Source organism: Chiloscyllium punctatum, chromosome 7, assembly GCF_047496795.1.
Source record: "Chiloscyllium punctatum isolate Juve2018m chromosome 7, sChiPun1.3, whole genome shotgun sequence".
NCBI classification, from domain to species: domain Eukaryota; kingdom Metazoa; phylum Chordata; class Chondrichthyes; order Orectolobiformes; family Hemiscylliidae; genus Chiloscyllium; species Chiloscyllium punctatum.
This window is the reverse complement of record NC_092745.1, coordinates 77,753,133-77,773,799: the sequence shown is the minus strand read 5'-3', so window position 1 is coordinate 77,773,799 and position 20,667 is coordinate 77,753,133. Positions and strand designations below refer to the sequence as shown.

The window sequence follows — 20,667 nt, the reverse complement described above, 5'->3', positions numbered from 1 at the left end:
CAAAACCATTCGAATTCTCCTCCAAATATTTATTCTAGCATTGAATTGCACCTTGATAATTTGTTAATCTTCCAATTTGCGATTACTGTATATTCCGAATTGCTTTCAATCTTGGAATTTGATGATTTGAAATGCAATGATAAACTTCGAGTGACTTTCCTTCTGCTGCCCCCTATGTGTTGGCAGCGCCTGTTCCTCGGTTCAAACTTACCAATGATTAAATACCAGGATGCGACCTCGATTTTCAATCTTCCTTCCTCAACCCCCTTCCTATTTCTCATTGATGAATGCGGATCCTGCGAACGGAATCCTACCCATTCTCTGAATGTCGAGCTTGGATTCAGATTTGAGAAGACAGAGGTACGTCTCAGATGAGCTACTGTCTGCAAGGTGTCTTTTTACCGTTTTAACTCTGAAAGCCATTTGAAATCCGGTTTTGATCTTGCCACGTTTCTAGGTGTAAATTAGGAGGTTTTCAATAAATAACACACTCTTTAAAATGTGTGAAAATATTTAATATAGAGAGAAAAATAGTGTTTGCTTTGATCCACGCTTCTTCTCTCAGTGAGGGTTGAAATCACGTTTAATAGACCTTAGCCCCCTTACTGAAAGTTATCCATTCTTTCCATTTGAAGCAATGTAAAACGTTACTGAATTCCAATATTGATTAACACGAATGAGTTTACTTACAGTAAATCTGGTGACACTCTGCAAGCAGAGTAATGAGGAGATTGACGTTATAAACCTGAAACATTGTCTGACCAGATCTACTTAGTATTTCCAGCATTATCTGTTTTTATTTCAGATTTCCAGCATTTGCAGTATTTTGCCTTGTTTTTTCAAAATACAGATTGAAAGTAGCAAACCCCATCGAGAAGCTAAACATAATCGTTTTTCAATATTTACGCAAATGCACATGTATTAAAATCGTTCTTGCTTTTGCACGCACTTCGCTATCTCAAATGTTTTCTTTCATTGTGTTCAGCTTTTGTTTATCTTCACAACCTGAATCATAATGTTTGTTCTTCGCTTTTTCCTATGACTAATTTATTTGCTCACTTGTCATGTTAGTCAGCAAGGCCAGGAAATTTGTCATTCATGGTATTTTCCCATTCATTTTAGATTTAATCATATTTCTGTTTACTATATATTGTTTACGTATTTACATAAACTTTTCTCAATGATCTCACACAACTAAACAGGAGGTCAATTTGCTCATTTCCTTTGTCATTCAGCAGTCCAATGTAGAATCCCCTTTCCCAGTGTTTGGGAATCAGGGGTATGTTGGTGAACTGATTGGCATGCTTTCAAGGGTATGACTTGCGAATTGTATTCCTTCCTGCTCCTATTTCCCCCCACCCTCTCCCAAAGGCATTTATTCATATGCAATTCTGGATGAATTCTCCATGCCTAAGGATGGATGGATAACGTTGACCAGCTATTCAACTGGGGAAAGACTACTGTCTGAAGTCTTCCTGCTAACGGTAAGTGTGGGTTCATTCAGTTCGCTGACCCTCCTGGTGCTTCAAATGCATCTAAATATAGTGTTGGAAGTGCAAGAAATGCCTTTGGTTTTTTTGGGTTGAGTCAAACTCCAATGTTTGCTTTGTTTCCTTGATATGCTAGTATACAGAACCAGACTGCATATGTGATTATCTATCTATAAAGATACTTTTTATGGACAAAGTATACTTTTGAAATGAAAAAGAAGCTATTCAAACCTCCAAAGGACCATCACAAGACAGATACTGCGGGCAGGACACAAAGCTCCTCTTTGCCCATCGATCTGGATAAAAGATTAGCCAACAACCCATTGCACTTTCTACTGATTCCTGAATACGTTTGAAGTTCTGTGTTCACTACCCCATCAAGATTTCTCGAAGTGTTGATCACTTTTTGGCATGAAGTGGTTCTTCTTGATATCTGTTTGAATTTTTCTGCTTGCCAGTGTGACTTTGTTCCAGCATCTACTACATCTTGAAATAGTGTTAACTTTTTCAATGCTTTTTATTCTTCCGTGAAGGTCCCTCTCAAATTAAATCCTTTAAAGGCTAAAGAACCCTAGTTTCTTCAGTCTTTCTTGAAAGTTGACAATTTGATAAAGGAATCGACTTTGTGGTTTTCTCCGCACTATCTTCACTTCTTAGAATCTAACAACACATGACACTCATGTTTTCTGTTGACCTCGATCAATTTACACTGGATTTCATCTGTTGCGGGTTAGCCTAGTTCTGTACTTTATCCAAGTCTCTTTGTAGGTCATAAAACAATTTTTAAAAATGGCTAATCTCCAATAATCTCAACCTCAAACATAAGCACTAACTTTGTGCAATAGCTCCTTATAAAATCAAAACGCATTACTTTCATCACTTTTCCCTTAGCTAACTTACTCGTTATCCCTAACAAACTCTGATAGATTTGTGATTTCTGTTTCTCTCAAACCATATTATGATTTTCAAAAGCCCTGTCACCATGTCCCTAAGATTGTAACATTTTCCATATTAGTGATGTCAGACTAACTGGTTTGTACTACTGTTTTCTCTCCCACTCCTACCTTCATTAGCAAGGTGACATTTGCTATCTTCAAGTTCAAGGGGACAGTTCTATTATCATGGCACTTCTGGAAGTTCATAATCAATATATTCACTATCTCTCTAGCAAACTATTTTAAAACTCTTGAGACCCAGATCAACAGGTTCAAGGGACTTTATTCTCATTAATTTTTCAGTACTTTTCTTTACTAATAATGATAACCCTAAATTCCTAGATTAGACTCTTGTTCTCCATTATTTTTGGAATTTGCTTTCATATGTTATACTATGAAGTTGAATACAAACATATAAATATGTTAGTTTAATGTTTCTGCCATCTCCTTATTTGCCTTGACTGTATAATTTCTTCTAGTTCTGTTGACCATTTTAATAGCTTATCAACATTGTTAACTTAACAAGTTTGACTTGGGTTTCTGTATTTAAGCCTTTAATAATGATCATAGCCACCAAAGTCTGTGGCATTTCTTTCAAAACTGCCACACAACCACTGACCCCACACTATGACAAGTATCTGTTGTTTTTAATTCAGTTAGCTGCTTCCAATCATTGTGAGAATCAATAAATGATGGAAAAGCACTGGATCGAAGATTAACTGAATTATTGAAAAAGTGATTCCCAAGTTAACAGTAAAAATAAGGTATGGAATAGAATAATAAAATTTTACACTTAATTCCTACTATTTCCAACTTCAACAGCAATCATTTGTGGAAGACTTTAAATAATGTAGCTAGTAAGTTAAGAGCTGGGTATTCTGTAGCAAATGACTCATTTCCTGATTTCCTCAGCCTCTCATCTCTCAACAAGGTAATAATCAGGAGTGTAATTTAATTACCTTTTCAGTACTCTCGAAGCTGAGGCCCATCCAGGACAAATCAATCCACTTGAATGACACCATATTCAATGACCTAAACATTGACCTTCCACTACTATGGTTATAAAGTATCCATGCTACCCATCAAGCTTCTTTGGTAACATCTCCAAAACCTGAACCTAATAATCCATGGTTCTGGATTAGAGGTGCTGGAAAAGCACAGCAGTTCAGGCAGCATCTGAGGAGTCACCTCCTCCTCCGCTACTTGATGACTGCATTGGCGCCACCTTGTGCTTCCACGAAGAGGTTGAGCAATTCATCAACTTCACCAACACATTCCACCCTGACCTTAAATTTACCTGGACCATCTCTGACACCTCTCTCCCCTTCCTGGACCTCTCCATTTCCATTAATGACAACCGACTTGACACCAACATTTTTTACAAACCCGCCGGCTCCCACAGCTACCTGGATTACACCTCTTCCCACCCTACCTCCTGCAAAAATGCCATCCCGTATTCCCAATTCCTGGGCCTCCACCGTATCTGCTCCCAGGAGGACTGGTTTCACCACAGAACACACCAGATGGCCTCCTTCTTTAGAGACCACAATTTCCCTTCCCACGTGGTTAAAGATGCCCTCCAATGCATCTCGTCCACATCCCGCACCTCCGCCCTCAGACCCCACCCCTCCAACCGTAATAAGGACAAAACGCCCCTGGTGCTCACCTTCCACCCTACCAACCTTCGCTAAACCAAATCATCCGCCGACATTTCCACCACCTCCAAACGGACCCCACCACCAGGGATATATTTCCCTCCCCACCTCTTTCCACCTTCCACAAAGACCGTTCCCTCTGTGACTACCTAGTCAGGTCCACGCCCACCTACAACCCACCCTCCCGTCCTGGCACCTTCCCCTGCCACTGCAGGAATTGCAAAACCTGCGCCCACTCCTCCTCCCTCACCTCCATCCAAGGCCCTAAAGCAGCATTCCACATCCACCAAAGTTTTACCTGCACATCCACCAATATCATTTATTGTATCCGTTGCTCCCGATGCAGTCTCCTCTACATTGGGGAGACTGGACACCTCCTCGCAGAGTGCTTCAGGGAACATCTCCGGGACACCCGCACCAATCAACCACACCACCCTGTGGCCCAACATTTCAACTTCCCCTTCCACTCTACCAAGGACATGGAGGCCCTGGGCCTCCTTCACCGCCGCTCCCTCACCACCCGACACCTGGAGGAAGAACGCCTCAGCTTCCGCCTCAGAACACTTCAACCCCAGGGCATCAATGTGGACTTCAACAGTTTCCTCATTTCCCCTTCCCCCACCTCACCCCAGTTCCAAACTTCCAGCTCAGCACTGTCCCCATGACTTGTCCTACCTGCCTATCTTCTTTTCCACCTATCCACTCCACCCTCTCCTCCCTGACCTATCACCTTCATCCCCTCCCCCACTCACCTACTGTACTCTATGCTACTTTCTCCCCACCCCCACCCTCCTCTCATTTATCTCTCCACCCTTCAGGCAATCTGCCTGTATTCCTGATGAAGGGCTTTTGCCCGAAACATCAACTTTACTCCTCCTCGGACGTTGCCAGAACTGCTGTGCTTTTCCAGCATCTGGTTTCCAGCATCTGCAGTCATTGTTTTTACCGCCGTCATTCCATGGAAAAGCAAGGGCAGTAGGTGCATGGAACAGCATCACATCCATTGCTTTATTATCTCTGAGTCAAAATCCTCAAAGTTAGGCCACTTTTGGAATACTGCATTAAGTTCAAGTCTCCTCACTATAGGAAGATATTATGAAACTGCAAGGGTTCAGAAAACATTTACGAGGATGTTGCCAGGCTTGGAGTCTATGAGCTATAGGGAAAGACTGAACAGGTTAGGGCTGTTTTCCCTGGAGTGTCATAGGCTGAGGGAGACCTAATAGAGCTTTATAAAATCATAAGGGCCATGATTAGGGTGAATAGTCAAGGTCATTTCCTCAGGATAGGGTAGTCCAAGACTAGGTGGCATAGGTTTGAGGTGAGAGGGGTTTTAAAGGGATCTAAAAGGTAACTTTCTCTTGCAGAGAAAGTATGTATGGATGTATGGTGCATGTATGGATTGAACTGCCAGAGGAGTGGTGGAGGCTGGTACAAATATTTAACAAACATCTAGATGGACACATGAAAAGCAGGGTTTAGAGGGATGTGGACCAAATGCTGGCAAATAGAATTAAATTACTTTAGGATATCTGGTCGGCATGGACAAGTTGGACCGAAGGGTTTATTTCCATGCAGTATATCTCTATCACTCTATAAATTACATAATAATCTTGTGAGAGCACATTCACTACACAGACTGGGGTAGATCAAAAAGACGACCTGTCACCATTTTTCTGTGTAATTAGAGGAGAGCAGTAAAGGGTCAATAATGTCCAAATCCCCAGAATGTTTTTTTTATTATTATTGGCTGTCTTTTGAAATTGGTTGTGAACTTTAGCAGCATTGACTGCCTCCCAAATTATTTCAGTTTTAGTCATACTGTAGTCAATATCAGCCAGCAGTTTCACATTTTCCATCACCAGTTCAAGTATGGAGTTTCATCCTGTGTCTTCTCTCACATAATAGGTGGTACATTATCTACTCATAGTATCACCACTTTATTTGATTTGATTTGATCTTTTCTTGTCACATGTCGAGAAACAATGCAAAAGTATTGTTTTGCATACTAACCAGACAAATCATACCTTGCATAAGTATATCAGAATAACAGAACAGAATGCAGAATATAGCATTTCAGCTACAGAGAAGGTGCAAAGAAAGATCAGTTCCAATAAATGAGAGGTCCGTTTGTAAGTTGTTAATAGGGTGAAGAAGCTGGTCTTAAATCTGTTGGTATGTGTTTTCAAATTTCTGTATCTTCTGTCCAATGAAAGAAAGTGGAAGAGAGTATAAACAGAGTGAGTGGGGTCTTTGATTATGTTTGCTGTTTTCCCGAGGCAGTGAGAAGTATAGACAGAGTCAATGGAAAGAAGGCTGGTTTTCAGGATGGACTGTGCTGCGTTCACAACTCCCTGTAGTTTCTTGCAGTATTGGGCACAGCAGTTGCCATACCAAGCTGTGATGTTTCTGGAAATGTTGCTTTCTCTGATGCATCTATAACAATTGGTAAGAGTCATTGTGGACATGCTGAATTTCCTTAGCCTTCTGAGGAAGTAGAGGTGTTAGTGCATTTTCTTTACTGTAGTGGCAACATAGGTGGACAAGGATAGATTGCTAGTGATATTTTCTTCTAGGAACTTAAAGCTCTCAACCACCTCCATCTCAGCACCATTGATACAGATAGGGACCTGTCCTTCATCTGCTTCTGGAAGTCGATGACCAGCTCCTTTGTTTTGCTGACATTCAGGGAGAGAACGTTGTCTTTACACCAACCCACTAAGCTATCTAAAATTTTCCTGTGCTCTGTCTCATCATTGTTTGAGATCTAACCACTACGGTGGTGTCATCATCAAATTTCTAAATGGAGTTAGAGTTAAATTTGGTCACACAGTATGAGTATGTAAAGAGGTTGAGTATGTAAGGGGTTGAGCACACAGCCTTGCTAATGAACATCTCGTTAATTTGAAATTTCCTAATAAAATAAGTTGTATATTTCATACACTCCTATTATTCTTCTATCATACATTATGTCCTTCCATTTATTCAGAGGTGGCTGACTGCATCAGTCCCTAGATTTATTTTAACTCCCTGTTCTAGCCAGATTTATTTTTCTTTATTTGGTATCTATTCTCTATCTCCTAAATGCATGCTGCATGTAAAATTCTTTGTTATCTGTTCTGTCCTCCTTGAACATTTGGCATCACCACCTTTTGCAATAATCAAACTGTTGGTTGTCACAGCACTTGTGCAACATTGTTTGGATAGCATAATTTGTTACAAGTGTTTCTACTCATATTTTCCTCTTCTTGTACCTTTGATATCTGACTGTTCCTAGTAGCTAAATCCAATCCTTTTTTGTAAGTTCGTAAATTATTGCTAGTTCATTGGATATCATTCATTCTTATGTCAATGTCACAGGAGATCAAATCGTCTTCCCCCTCCCCTATCAATTTTCAATATTTAGTGGTGACTGCTTCTCTTTGATAAAAGTTTGAGTCAAAGGGCACAGAACCAGGCTGTTTCTAGTAAAGCATGTTGGGATATTAAACGAGATCCAATACCATTGCAAGCTGTTGCTGTAGTTGAGGAGTAATATCACAGGGTGAGAAGGTGGAAAATTACATGTTAAGAAATGAGGACAGAGGGCAGAAGAAAATTATTTACAGGGAAAGTGTTGTGATGTGGTTTTATCACTTAAAGGTTAGTGACTGAGGCAGAAACTATTGGCCAAAAAATTCAATTTATACCCAAAACACATGAAATTGGTATTACCATGCTTCTCATGCCATTCTATGTCAGATATAGATCCAAGTCAAATTCAGCTTTGAATTTTATTTAAGTGCTGCCAATGAGTAGAGCTGCTAAGTGGGCATTGCCTACTGCAGCCTGCTTTAGCAGGCCTAGTGTGAAATTGTCTGAAGGGTGGAAAGCAACAAAGTCTGCAATGAAAGTGGCAGCCCCAGAGTGAGGTGCTTCCAGTGTGCTGGAGGGAAACAGAATAGTTGGAAGGCCCAGGGGGAGGACCGGTGCCAGTCTGTGACTCTATGACCTGGCTCCACTACAATTCAAGCTGCACATTTGCTGGGTTTTATCCTTGATGGATTTTCCCAGGATTTCTGGGTTAGGCTGCTCAGCTAGCTGGTACAACCCAGCACAAGTACTTCCCCCTCGTATGTGAGATCCAGCAGCTGGTGTACCATCTGAACATGATTTTTTATTCAAATGGGTTTCGGTAGATCGCCGGAGCCAACTGGTTTTTTTGGCTCACTTCTGTGCTATTTGGATGCGGGGAACTAGTGAAGCTCTTCACCATTGAAGCAATTAGGCGTAATGTCTCTCCGACTTGTAACATTCAAGAAGAGTTGATGTGAGTGAAAGATAAAAGAATGGGAAGTAGCTGGCAACAGGGGAATTGTGAATGGAACTCTATGCTCGTGTGGAGGGATAAACACCGAGACTGATTGGTTGGGCTGAATGGTCTATTATTCTGTTGGCGCTTCCATGTATTTCCATGAAACTGCCATTAACACTCAATTGTCATGAATGGACTATTCCACAAAGACAAAAAAATGAATGAAAAACGGGGTTGTTATTTTCGAAAATCGATACAAAGTGTCACCTTTTCCTGTCATGTGTCGCGTAAAGAAACCTTGTCTAGAGAGTAGGGTATAAACCAAACCACGGAAAGGCTGCTGTTTATTTCCCTTCCTTTGGGAGAACGGCCTGAGTTTATTCCCTTTATGTCAAATGCATTCTTTTCTCCCCCAACAGGAATGGAATTTCCCTGACCTCGCTTTCTATATGGCAAATAGTGTACGCAGGAATTTCTATTTACAGTTAAAACCCCTCCATGGAACATACATGAGGTATGTACAACTGGAAAGGATGTCTTAAACTGGGGAGCGGGTGGAGGTGGGTGGGAGGCGGTGGCCGGTTATAAGGAGATTTCTTTTGTACGATTTGTCGTAATTGCGAGATGATTGTAAATTGTCTCTAACTCTACCGCCTCAGTTCATATACGTTACTCGTCAAATCGCTATCTTTGCCAGCTCGCTTTGCTCTGGGAGTGTCTGTCTTGCTGGAGGTGGGTAAACAGCGATTTTCTCTTGTATCTTGTTTTTTTTAAACGTAAAAGTATTGTCATTTATGAATACAATACTAGGGGGCTGTGTGTGTTCGCTCACCCGCGGGGTGTCGGTTTAATTCACTCAGGGCTCCGGGGATGTTTGATCTCCAATGGGTAGTTCCGGAGCCTTGAGCAGTTTAATCGGTGCCCCCATCTCTGTTAGAAATCCTGGGTTCCAGATTGAAAAGCCATTTCAAAGGCAGGACTGTTTATTTCAACGATCAGAAACGCACCGAAAACAATTAGTTGCACCAATTGCAATGTGTGCAGCATACAATATTAGCTGTCCGTCACATATTATATATATTATATATTTTCATATGAGTGTGTATAAAAGACAAAAATAACTGGAAAGGTTGAAGAAAATAACTGGACGGGTGGGAGAAAATAGCTGAAGGATGGGAAAAGCAGAACATAACTGGAGCGGTGGGAGGAAGGCGGGAGACGAGGGGCTGCGAGTCTTGTGGGGGGCGAATTTGGAGAGCTGTTTGGAGAGAGCTGGAGGCAGGGAATCGACCCCGGGACAGGATTCTGCAACTGACGTCAGACGGAGATCTTTCCAGTGATCTTCTTCCCCCAACCTCCCCCACACATCGTCACTACTTCAAGTCATTTCCAGGGATCTCCTTTCTCTGGTGAGTTTCTCTCTCTGCCCCACCGTGAGGAGAGCGGAGACAGACAGAACCAGCTGGCATTGCTCGTTTCCCGGAATTGGCTGAAGTGCTCCGTGTTGCTCCCGTTCCTTTTCGCTGCTGTGGCTGCCCTGGCACCAGACAATCAGGTATCTCGAGTGTCCCCGGCATTGTAGACTGCGAATGGCTAGAGGCCACTTGGAACAGCTCAATGTGATTGTGTATTCACGCAGCACCCATATATACAGTAGATGTCCTGCGGAACAGGGACACTGCCTGGTTATTGACCCAGCGCTGATGACAGGGCTCGGGGGTCGATTTTGACATCCCAACTGTTGCGCGAGTGGCCTCGGTGAATTCGGCTGACTTGGAAATCTAGGAACCTTTGCCGCCGGTATGTGGAATGCGTTTCACATTTTCCCCAGTCTCCTTTCTGGAGATTGACACCTCAATTTATTGTGTGAAATGTTCTTCGTGGAATCTGAAGGAAGACTTTTTTTTTCTCTTTCCCGAGCAGAGGTGTTGATTGGAATAGATTAAATTTAAGAGCTGGAGGTTGATGGAGGTTTATAAAATCATGAGGGGCATGGATAGGGTGAATAGCTAAAGTCACAGGGTAGGGGAGTCCAAAACCAGAGGGCAGAGGTTTAAGGTGAGAGGGAAAAGATTTCAAAAGGGACTTAAGGGGCAACTTTTCCATGCAGAGGGTGGTGCACATATGGAAGAGTTGCCAGAGGAGGTGGTGGAGGCTGGTACAATGACAACATTTAAAAGGCATCTGGATGGGTAAATGAATAGGAAGCATTTAGTGGGATTTGGACCAAAAAATGCTGGCAAATGGGACTAGATCAGTTTAGGATATCTGGTCCACAAAGAAGAGTTAGACCAAAGGGTCTGGGATGCTGCATAACTTTTACGACTCTATAACTAAAGTGATTGAAAATGGAAAATTACATTTCCTTTGCACGGGATTCTGATCCACCCCAGTATTTTAGAATCAACTTCTGTGACTTTATCAGCTGAACTCAGAGCAATTGATCAGTGTGACTATCATAAATACATTTTCATCTTGAGTTTATGGGATTTTCTGGCACTTGAACCAATGATTTGGGGTCAATTTTATAATTTATTGAACTCTTCCATGAAAGTCACAAACTAATTGACCTTGATTAAAACTATTTGTTTTTCCTCTTGATCTGTTTCAACTTGTTAGCAGAAAATGCCTTTTAATTGGATTGAAATGACTATGTTCACAAATATATTTAATGAGGTTAATGTACATTTTTGATTAAATGGTGCATACTACATTGATACAGACAACTCTCAATTGATAGTTTAGTGATTTGGAGGTCATTTGTTTTTGTTTCACGGAGGCCTGTTCTGTTGAGTGGCAAGCATTGTTGTCCTTCTCTCTAAATTGATAATTAGGGCCTTGTGTGCATCCCCAACCTTCGTTGCACCGTAATTGTGGCCATACTTTCAGCTATTTCAGCTCTACAGTCTGAAATTCTCCTTGCAGATCTCTCTAGCTCTCTCCCCTAAGCTGCTGCTTACAACATAATTTCGCAAAGCAGGGGCCAGGACATAGAGTGGCACCACAGGCTGAAAGTTTGGTGTCATGTGTTCCAAGACAAGAGTGGCTGCCCTGGAGCTCTAACAAAACTGTACCAGTTGAGCTCCTGTCTTAACCAGCACCAGAAATCAGAAGCCAACCCCAGAACTCCCCCACCCAAGCCTGCTTTCACAGGTTTCCACCCAACAGCCACGGTCTCTCGTTAACTCCATTTTCATCAGTCTGTCCCCCACTGCCCCAATCCCTATCTATTGTCTTTGCCCTTCCCCCCAACCCTTCCTTCAAGGTGACATGACAACATTTCAAGCCTTGATACTGGATCACACTGGGAAAGGATGTGGGAAGTCTGGCTGACAATTTATCTCTGACCAATTGTTTATTTCTCTGTCAGAATACTGTATCATTTTTGACTTTGAATTCATGTCTGATTGCACGCAACAGAGTTTTAAATGAACTCTTAAGTATATGGGTAATAATAGATGGGATGCTGGAGCATTTGGAATTAACAAAAGTAATGAGGAATATCGCACCATCAGTTAAGCTAACGTAGTGTTGGAGACAGGTGCTGGTACGGAGGTGGAAATATTGGTCTCTGATGCATAGGATATGAGGCTAATTAAATGTTTGCTTGTTTGTTTGTTTGTTTTACAGCTCCATAACATCTGTGGGAATGTAAGGGGCTAAAATCACACCTCCAAAACAATTCTTAACTGCAAAGGATCTATTGTTCATTCACGAATCTGCAGATAATCTTCAAAAATGCCAGAGCAAAGCAACGATTACCGGGTTGTTGTGTTTGGAGCAGCAGGAGTTGGGAAAAGTTCCTTAGTCCTGCGCTTTGTTAGAGGAACTTTCAGAGAAACATACATTCCAACAATTGAAGATACATACAGGCAGGTAATCAGCTGTGATAAAAATATTTGTACACTTCAAATCACGGACACCACAGGCAGCCATCAGTTTCCTGCAATGCAGAGGCTGTCTATTTCCAAAGGGCATGCCTTCATTCTAGTTTACTCTGTCACAAGCAAACAATCCATGGAGGAATTGCAGCCCATCTATGAGCAGATCTGTCAAATCAAAGGGAACATTCAGAACATCCCTATCATGTTAGTGGGAAATAAGAGTGATGAGACTCAAAGGGAAGTGGAGACCACTGAAGGAGAAGCTTTGGCCACAAAGTGGATGTGTTCTTTCATGGAGACTTCTGCCAAACTTAACTACAATGTGCAGGAACTTTTCCAGGAGTTGCTTAATTTGGAAAAGAGGAGGGCAGTGAGTCTCCAAGTGGATGGAAAGAAATCTAAACAGCAAAAGAGAAAAGATAAACTGAAAGGAAAATGCTCCCTAATGTGAAACGCAAGCTTGTTAAATCACATCTATTGCATGGTGCAACCAGGCATGGATTTCATAGATTTCCTGTGAAAAAGGGGCCACTATTACACAGAATGACTCATTTCCTAACAACCTATGAGACAGATAAAACAAGTCTTGTATCAGTCCTCGTCATAATGAATCAAATTTCAGCATCAAATCCCGTCACTGATGGATTGCCCTATCAGCTTAGGTTGTCAGTTAAAAATTGCATTTTCACATTTAAATCATAATTTCCATATGCACATGGTTAATGCAACAAAATAAATTAAAATTTTATCTGCATGAATATTGACTGGATAATTCTTATTTTACCACAGTACAGATATTTTGCATAAAAGTAAAATGATTCAAATACACTTGATTGTTGACAAATTAAATGCAGTTAATGTTTTATTTATTTCTCTTTTCAATTTTTAATTTTGTTCCTTCAAGGCAGTAACTTGCCCTGATCATACCACAGCATTGATGCACTCCCCTGCCTGGATGAATTAACCATTCTTCATGCATCAATTAGACAACTGGTATTGGCATGATATTTGAACATTCTGGACATTAACGTCTACTACTGTCCTCATCAACAGTCATAGATCTGCATATTTCAACGAGGGCAACTATAGCCAGAACTGAGAATATGGTCACAGGTCAAAGGGGTGGCTGTGGTACTCACATGAGCCCCAGTTATACCTGTCTCTGTGTGGTATGTGGAACATTCCTTGTTTCTGTCCCACTCCAGCCCCCTCCCACAACCCTTTCTCCATTACATTGATGACATCATCAGTGCTGTTTCCCTTTGTCATCTGGAATTTGAAAAATTCATTCTGGATTAGTGGTGCTGGAAAAGCACAGCAGTTCAGGCAGCTATTTTGCATCCAATTTCCACTCTGCTCTCATCTTCATTGTCCATCTCTGACTCTTCCTTTCCTTCCTTGACAACTCTTTTACATTGGGGGATAAGCTGGCCACTGACATCGACTATAAACCCACTGACTCACACAGTTAACTTGACTATACATTCTCACACCCTGCTTCCTGCAAAGACTATTCAATTCTCCTAATTCCTTCACCTCCATTGCATTTGTTCTGACGATGCCATCTTCGACAAGGGGACCTCCAAAATTTCCACTTTCCTCCTTAACTGATGATTCCCCACCACCATGATTGACAGGGATCTCAACTGGGTCTGATCCATCTTTCGCACTTCAGTCCTCCCTCCTTCTCTTCCCTCCCACAATAGCGATAGTGTCCCCCTAATTCTCACCTATTATCCAACCAGCATCCACATCCAAAGGATCATTAGCTGCCTTTTCTGCCACCTCCAGTGAGATTCCACCACCATAAACATATTGTCCTCCCCTCCCTTGTCAGCTTTCCGTAGGGACTGTATATCTCCAGAACACCTCTGCCTCCACAGCACCTTCTCATGCAATCACAGAAAGTGCAACACCAGCCTGTTTACTTTCTCCCTCCTCACTATCCAAATCCTCAGGCACACCTTCCAGGACTTATCTGCACTTTACTGAATTTAGTCTACTGCAATTGTCGTTCACAATGTAGTCTCCTCTACATTGGGGAAATGAAGTGCAGACTGGGTGACTGCTTTGCTGAACACCTACATCCTGTTTGCAGAAATGACCTCAGACCTCCAGTTGCCTGACAATTTCAACACACAACTGTATTCCCTGACCAACATATCTCTCACAGTCCCACTGCAGTGCTCCAGTGAAACTCAGCTGAGTTTTCTCAGCTCAGAGAAAACAGCACCTTATTTTGGAAACTCTGCAGCCTTCTGGACTCAACATCAAGTTAAACAATTTTGTGATTTGAGGCATCTTCTCCCATGCCCTTACCCCAACTCCCACACGCCAGACCTTGTTATCACATGGGCTACCACCACAAACAATCCATTCTCAGTTGCTAATGGTCCCCATTAACAGAGATTCATTATCCTACGCTCTCCTATACCTGTTCCCTTGTCTGCCAACTGTTTTTCTCTCTCATCACCTATCATTTAGTCACTTCTCACCCTCACCCTCCCCCAGTGCCATCTTCTGCATATATACCAACCCTTTCCTAGTGACCTCAGTTCTGAAGAAGAGCCACTGGACCTGAAATGTAAATTCTGCACAGCTGCTGCCAGACCTGCTGAGCTTTTCAAGTAATTTTCTATTTTCATTTCTGAGAACCTGGTTGACTGTTTAAATACTTGAACCCAGAGGGAGCAGCCAATTGTAGCACTACAACTCCTGAATCAATTTGATTTTGATTTGAGGTAATGTTTCAACCATCCCACTCACTCAGCCTCACTTTTCTCCTGATATCCGAGCACATGGGGAACAAATGTTGAACAGAAAATTTATTAGATATCTGATCTTAATAATAAATACTGATGGAATATATTGTTAGATTAGAACAGTTAATTTTAAGCTTGATGCTGATTTTTGTTTGTCTTCAGTAGCTTTGTGCAACTTTGAGAATTTTCAATAATGTGAAAACAAAATATTCACACTTTATTTTATAATTTAGTTTCAGGGATCAGAGAGTCACCAATTTATGCCCATATATATTACAACACATTTAGATTTGGTGAGACTTTATTTCCATACATTATGTAAATCATTTCAAGTATTTCATAAAATTATTCCATGTTTGACAGCTTATCTAATGACTTGCTTTTTATATATGCCACTGTGCAGTTGGATCATGTACAGAGCATAGCATCCCAGGTTTGCTCTTTTCTCAGCCAACACATTGATAGGACAACACCAAGTAACTTCAGCAACTCAGGTTAAGGATAAAATTGGATCTGAATATTATGCTACATTGATTAATATGTTAGTTCTTTACCCCCCTTTCCTTTCCCAGGTATTAGAAGAGAGACTTATTTTTGTTTGCACTTACACAACTAATGACTACTGTTTAATCAGTTTTCTCACCTCTATGCAGGTGTTAGATTGTTTTTGAGGACAGTATAATGGAGAACAGTAGCTCTGCAGTATTTCACCCAAGTGGTTAAGTTTGAATGTCATCAAAGTATTTGACAATGATATTTAGATCATTCTTGTTAACACTTACTGTCCACATATATATTGGGAATCATTAAATAATGATTAGATGCAAAAGTAGTTTGTTTTCTCTTGCTAACCTATTGACTGCAAGTTCAGATGTGGTACCTTTAAATCAAAATCAGCCATGTATCAATTCAAACCTTTTGAACTTTTAGACTCCATGGTTTTTGACCAAATGATCCACTGTTCAACTGACCTCTAATACACAGCTTGGTTTCTCCAAAAGTATTTCTCTTCTGGTTCTTCAGCTATCAACAGCACCTATAAGATCTCTCTGATTGAACACATGTATTCACTTCTGGTGGGAATTTATGGACTGTGATCAGGAACAAAAACCCCAGGTTTCTATCCCTGATAGGCTGAATTCAGTTGTACAACTGTATTATTCTAGCAATTTACTGCTTTAACCAACTGAGCTATTGAGGAAATCTTTGCAGTGTTTTCCTGTAACTTTTATATGTGAACACATAATTGTTACAGTAGGAGTACTGCATTATCATAGGTAACATCATTCAGGTAAGATTTAAACCAGTGCCCCATTTTCCCTTTTCCAGTGGGAATAAAAGATCCCAAACATCTTTATTTTAAGAAAAGATGGGAACCTTCTGGTATCTTAGCCAAAATTTATCCTTCAAACAGCACCAAAAACAATTTAACTGATCATTTTATCTCATTTGTTGGACATTGGGTACATATTGCCTCGGAGAAAATGCATTTCAACAGTACTTAATTGGCTGTGCTGCATTTATTCCTCTTATTATATTTTAGTTTTCCTCGTCCCCTTAACTATGTCAATATCCAGTGAAGGAAATAAATTATTTGTGCAAAAGCAAAATAGTGTAGACATTGAAATCACTAATTAAACTCGAAAATGCAAGCTACTAACTTTTCAATGTAACTCTTTTTGTCAGAATTCAGCAATAAGTAAGTATTTTACTTTGCTTCGTTAAGAAATCTAAGGCATAGGCTGAATGGTCAAAATGATTCCTTCCGAGACATAATGACTCCATGATTTATTTTACTTTCAGATTACCTTCATCCCTGCAGAAGTGTTCTTCTATTTGATTGTATTCTATGATGGTCAATGCTAGCAGTTCAAGCACAAATTTGTTAGAACTTGACTGCTGTCATGATACCATCTCTCACGTCTAACAAAACAAATTGTTCCCAAGGATATGATTATAAACAAAAAGAAATTGCACATTATGTAATCTAGGATGTGGCATGGCTGTGAATAAAGATTAAACCCTTTACCCAGCAGAACAAATACTGGACCAGAAACTCTAGGGTGTCTGTTCTGCCAGTGAAAATCATAGTGAAGACATAAACTTCAAAGTCATGTTCATCTAAATTATAAGAAAATCAGATCTACATTGGATCCCTGTTCCACCTTTGTTCTTTCCACTGAAATGAAACCTCAGCTCTTTTGAAATAATTGAGTTGCTTCATGTTCTACAGAACTTCAATGGACAGATATTTAGTACTTTCTTGGAGTTTACTCCTGCTGCCAAGCACTAATCTAGATTATAATAAAGTGTAACTAGCTGAAACAAGGTGACTCACCAATGATTCAATTGGTGTACAAATCTCACAGGGCCATAAATTCTAGGGTGTGTGAGTATTGTGTAGTTCCAGTGTAGATTGTGAGGGTGAGGGTTTGGAATTTGGATAGTATACAGTTCCCACAGAACTGTAACTGAAAATCCAGCTCATGTGGAAAGGAATTCTGGTGCCTGGAGGGGTGACCTTAAAACTGATGCCCTGGCACTTCCAACGAGGATTGCAGTTTCTTGGGTAATTTTAATGATTGGTCTGGTAAGGCCTTAACTTAGTTCAATTTTCTTGTACTTTTCCTGTAATTGTATCTTTAAGGGCATAAACCACTTGCTCAAACTATTACATGTCTCCATCCCAGATGATTGCAATAGAGGCATCATGTAGGTTTCAACCATTTATAAGACTAGAACATTAGGCTCACAGTCCATATTTTGAAAATAAAATAGTGCAGATGATTAAAATCTCCAACAAAACTAGAAAATGCTGGAAATTCTTTGAAGATCAGGCAGCACCACTTGAAGAAATGCATCTGATCTATTTTTGCTTTTGGACTGTGAGTCTAAAGTTCCATAGACTCTTGCAAAATATTCACAAAATCTTTGATATTGCTACAATGAGATGTAACTTGGTTCAGTATGAGTAAAGCAATTTCACTTTTTATCAGAAAATTATTGTTAACTTGTGCTGCTCTGTAGTCGGCAAAGCAAAAATCCACAAACTTAGCCAAGGGCCTGAACTCTGTTTTGGATTCCACACGGAGATAAGAGAATAATGAAAAGATGTTTTTCACAATTGGATACAACTCACTCACATTAAAGTTTGTGCTCATTTCCTAGAAGCCAGCTCCCATCCCTTTAATAAGGGTCTAACACTGTGCGAAAGATGTTTGGACATTTGTCTGACAAATAACTAAGTGTATTCCTTTACAATAATAATCAGTAGTAATTGTTTCTCTCAATGTTTGAACTGAGCAATTAATATTTATTGTGTAACCTATCAAGTCGATGATATCTTACCTGCCCCTGTACAATGATTTCATTATTTATTTAAAAATCACACAACACCAGGTTATAGTCCAACAGGTTTAATTGGAAGCACACTAGCTTTCGGAGCGACGCTCCTTCATCAGGTGATTGTGGAGGGCTCAATCATAACACAGCTACGATTGCACATATCGACACAGAGCTGTGTTACGATCGAGCCCTCCACAATCACCTGATGAAGGAGCGTCACTCCGAAAGCTAGTGTGCTTCCAATTAAACCTGTTGGACCATAACCTGGTGTTGTGTGATTTTTAACTTTGTACACCCCAGTCCAACACCGGCATCTCCAAATCATGACTTCATTATTTATAATAGCAAATATATTCTAGCCAACCATTCAGTCTGTTTCTGACAAACTGCAAACAAATGAAAATAAAAGCTGAAGATGGTGGATGCTGGAAATCTGAACTAATAACAGAAAATGCTAGAAACAAGTTCAAGAACAGCTTCTTCCACTTGCTCAATGCTAATGCTTGCTCACTTGCTAATGCTGTTATTAGACTACTGAATTTACCTTTCTAACTTCAAATAATGTTGGACTTGTTAATGTTAATCTTGCTTTGTGCACCTCCTATGCAGCAGTAACCTTGTCTCAGCACCCTCTGATCTGTATGTCCTTGTTTGCTGTGATCTGCCTGTATTGCTCGCAAAACAAAGCTTTTTACTGTGCTTAGGTACATGTGACTACAATAAATCAAATCAAATCAAACACTCCTTAGATCAGGTGTAATGTGTGGAGAGAGATAACACAAAGAGCTTATGGGTCTGGGTGTGCGTGTTAGAGCTGGTAGAAATGTGAATACCGTGACTAGCTAGCTCCAATCCTCCTACATCTATATTTAACAACAGCATGGTGGCTGTTGCATACAACTCTTTCAGGAGGAACAGTTTAATGCGTGCTAGTCACCTATTTTAAGCAATATATGATCATAATTTTAACTTGAATGTCAGAACCACCTGCTCAGGTTTCATGTAGCAATTGAAAGGAGTCGAAGAGCACAATAAAAATTCACAGTCTGGTTAAATGTCAGGAAAATGCTCCAATAAATGAAAAGCACTAACAATGACAAAAACAGCAAATGCTGGAAATTCTCAGCAGGTGAGGCAGCATTTATAGAGAAAGCAGAAGAATTATTGTTTCAGCTTAAAGACTTTTTTGCCAAAAGGTGACATCTTGACTCAGAGTTTATTTTTGACACCTTGAACCATTTCTGATCGGATGTGGATGAGATGCACCTTTGTTGCTTTGGATGAAAGAGACTTCTGAGTTGGATTAAAATGGTCATTAACAATAATTTTTTTTGTTAACAGACCTGCAGTTAGATCTCAGAGAGTTGATTAGTGAGCACAAGCAGTAACAAACAGGCCTAAACTCTACAACAGAGATTGGAGCAGCAGAGGAAAGTGGCTCCTAGGAGACAATACCTATGACACAAAGAGGCTGAATTTCTTTGACATAACGGAACAGCAGTATTTTCAGAGTCTTAAGGTGTGATATTTAGATGGTGGTCAGAGTCGAGAGTGTGGTGCTGGAAAAGTACAACAGGTCAGGCAGCATCCGAGGAGCAGGAGCAGGGGAATTGACTTTTCAGGTATAAGCCCTTCATCAGGAATGAGCCTTTTGGCCAAAACATCAATTCTCCTGCTCCTCGAATGCTGCCCTGACCTACTGTGCTTTTCCAGCACCACACTCAACTCTGATCTCCAGCATCTGTAGTTCTCACTTTCTCCGTACTAGATGGTGGCAGTGATCTGGTGGTGACTGCATGTAACGTGTGGTTCCCAGAATGACAATTACCCTCAACTTGATTGCCTCTGGAATGTTCTAATGTTGTGCCAGATTAGTCTCCAAGATCTCCCATTGACAACATACCAATAGCAGGTAACAGATGGGTTGTTTGTTCAGGGCGGAAATTAAGTTTATGATGACACCAGTCAGAATGAAGAAGCTCTCTTCCTCCCTCTACAAGGATTTCAGTGAGTCCCTCTTCGCCTGCTGGACACACTTTCCTCATTCCTGAAGAAGGTCTGATGCCCGAAACGTCGATTCTCTTGTTCCTTAGATGCTGCCTGACCTGCTGCGCTTTTCCAGCAACACATTTTCAGAATGAATAGATACTCTGGCTTGAGACTTGGTCTAGAATCTTCTAAAAGTGAAAGACATCATTCCAACTCATATACCAACCAAGAGCCAGTGTGTTCATGAACCAAAAGGATTTGCATTCCATCAGTATGCAATTACTGTACAACCACAAAAAAAGATTTGCCTATA

The 20,667-nt window shown here is 40.7% G+C and overlaps 1 protein-coding gene across 8 annotated transcripts; it reads left to right on the top strand.

Moving 5' to 3' along the window:
• The first annotated feature begins 268 nt into the window (after positions 1-268).
• On the top strand, positions 269-18,413 carry LOC140479839 (GTP-binding protein Di-Ras2-like). 8 transcript variants are annotated; one of them, XM_072574124.1, is made up of 5 exons: positions 271-360; positions 1,372-1,484; positions 3,082-3,189; positions 8,794-8,888; positions 12,005-18,413. In XM_072574124.1, exon 5 carries the CDS (start codon positions 12,113-12,115, stop codon positions 12,707-12,709), a length of 597 nt encoding a protein of 198 aa, XP_072430225.1. In that variant the 5' UTR covers positions 271-360; positions 1,372-1,484; positions 3,082-3,189; positions 8,794-8,888; positions 12,005-12,112; the 3' UTR covers positions 12,710-18,413. The 8 variants fall into 8 exon arrangements, with proteins under 8 accessions (XP_072430228.1, XP_072430225.1, XP_072430227.1 ...); XM_072574126.1 differs by lacking the exon at positions 3,082-3,189; XM_072574127.1 differs by lacking the exons at positions 1,372-1,484; positions 3,082-3,189 and having other exon boundaries at positions 269-360.
• The last annotated feature ends 2,254 nt before the right edge of the window (positions 18,414-20,667 follow it).

Bases quoted from the DNA above. Each gene is read 5' to 3' on its own strand.
- LOC140479839 (XM_072574127.1), top strand. From the start codon at position 12,113: ATGCCAGAGCAAAGCAACGATTACCGGGTTGTTGTGTTTGGAGCAGCA.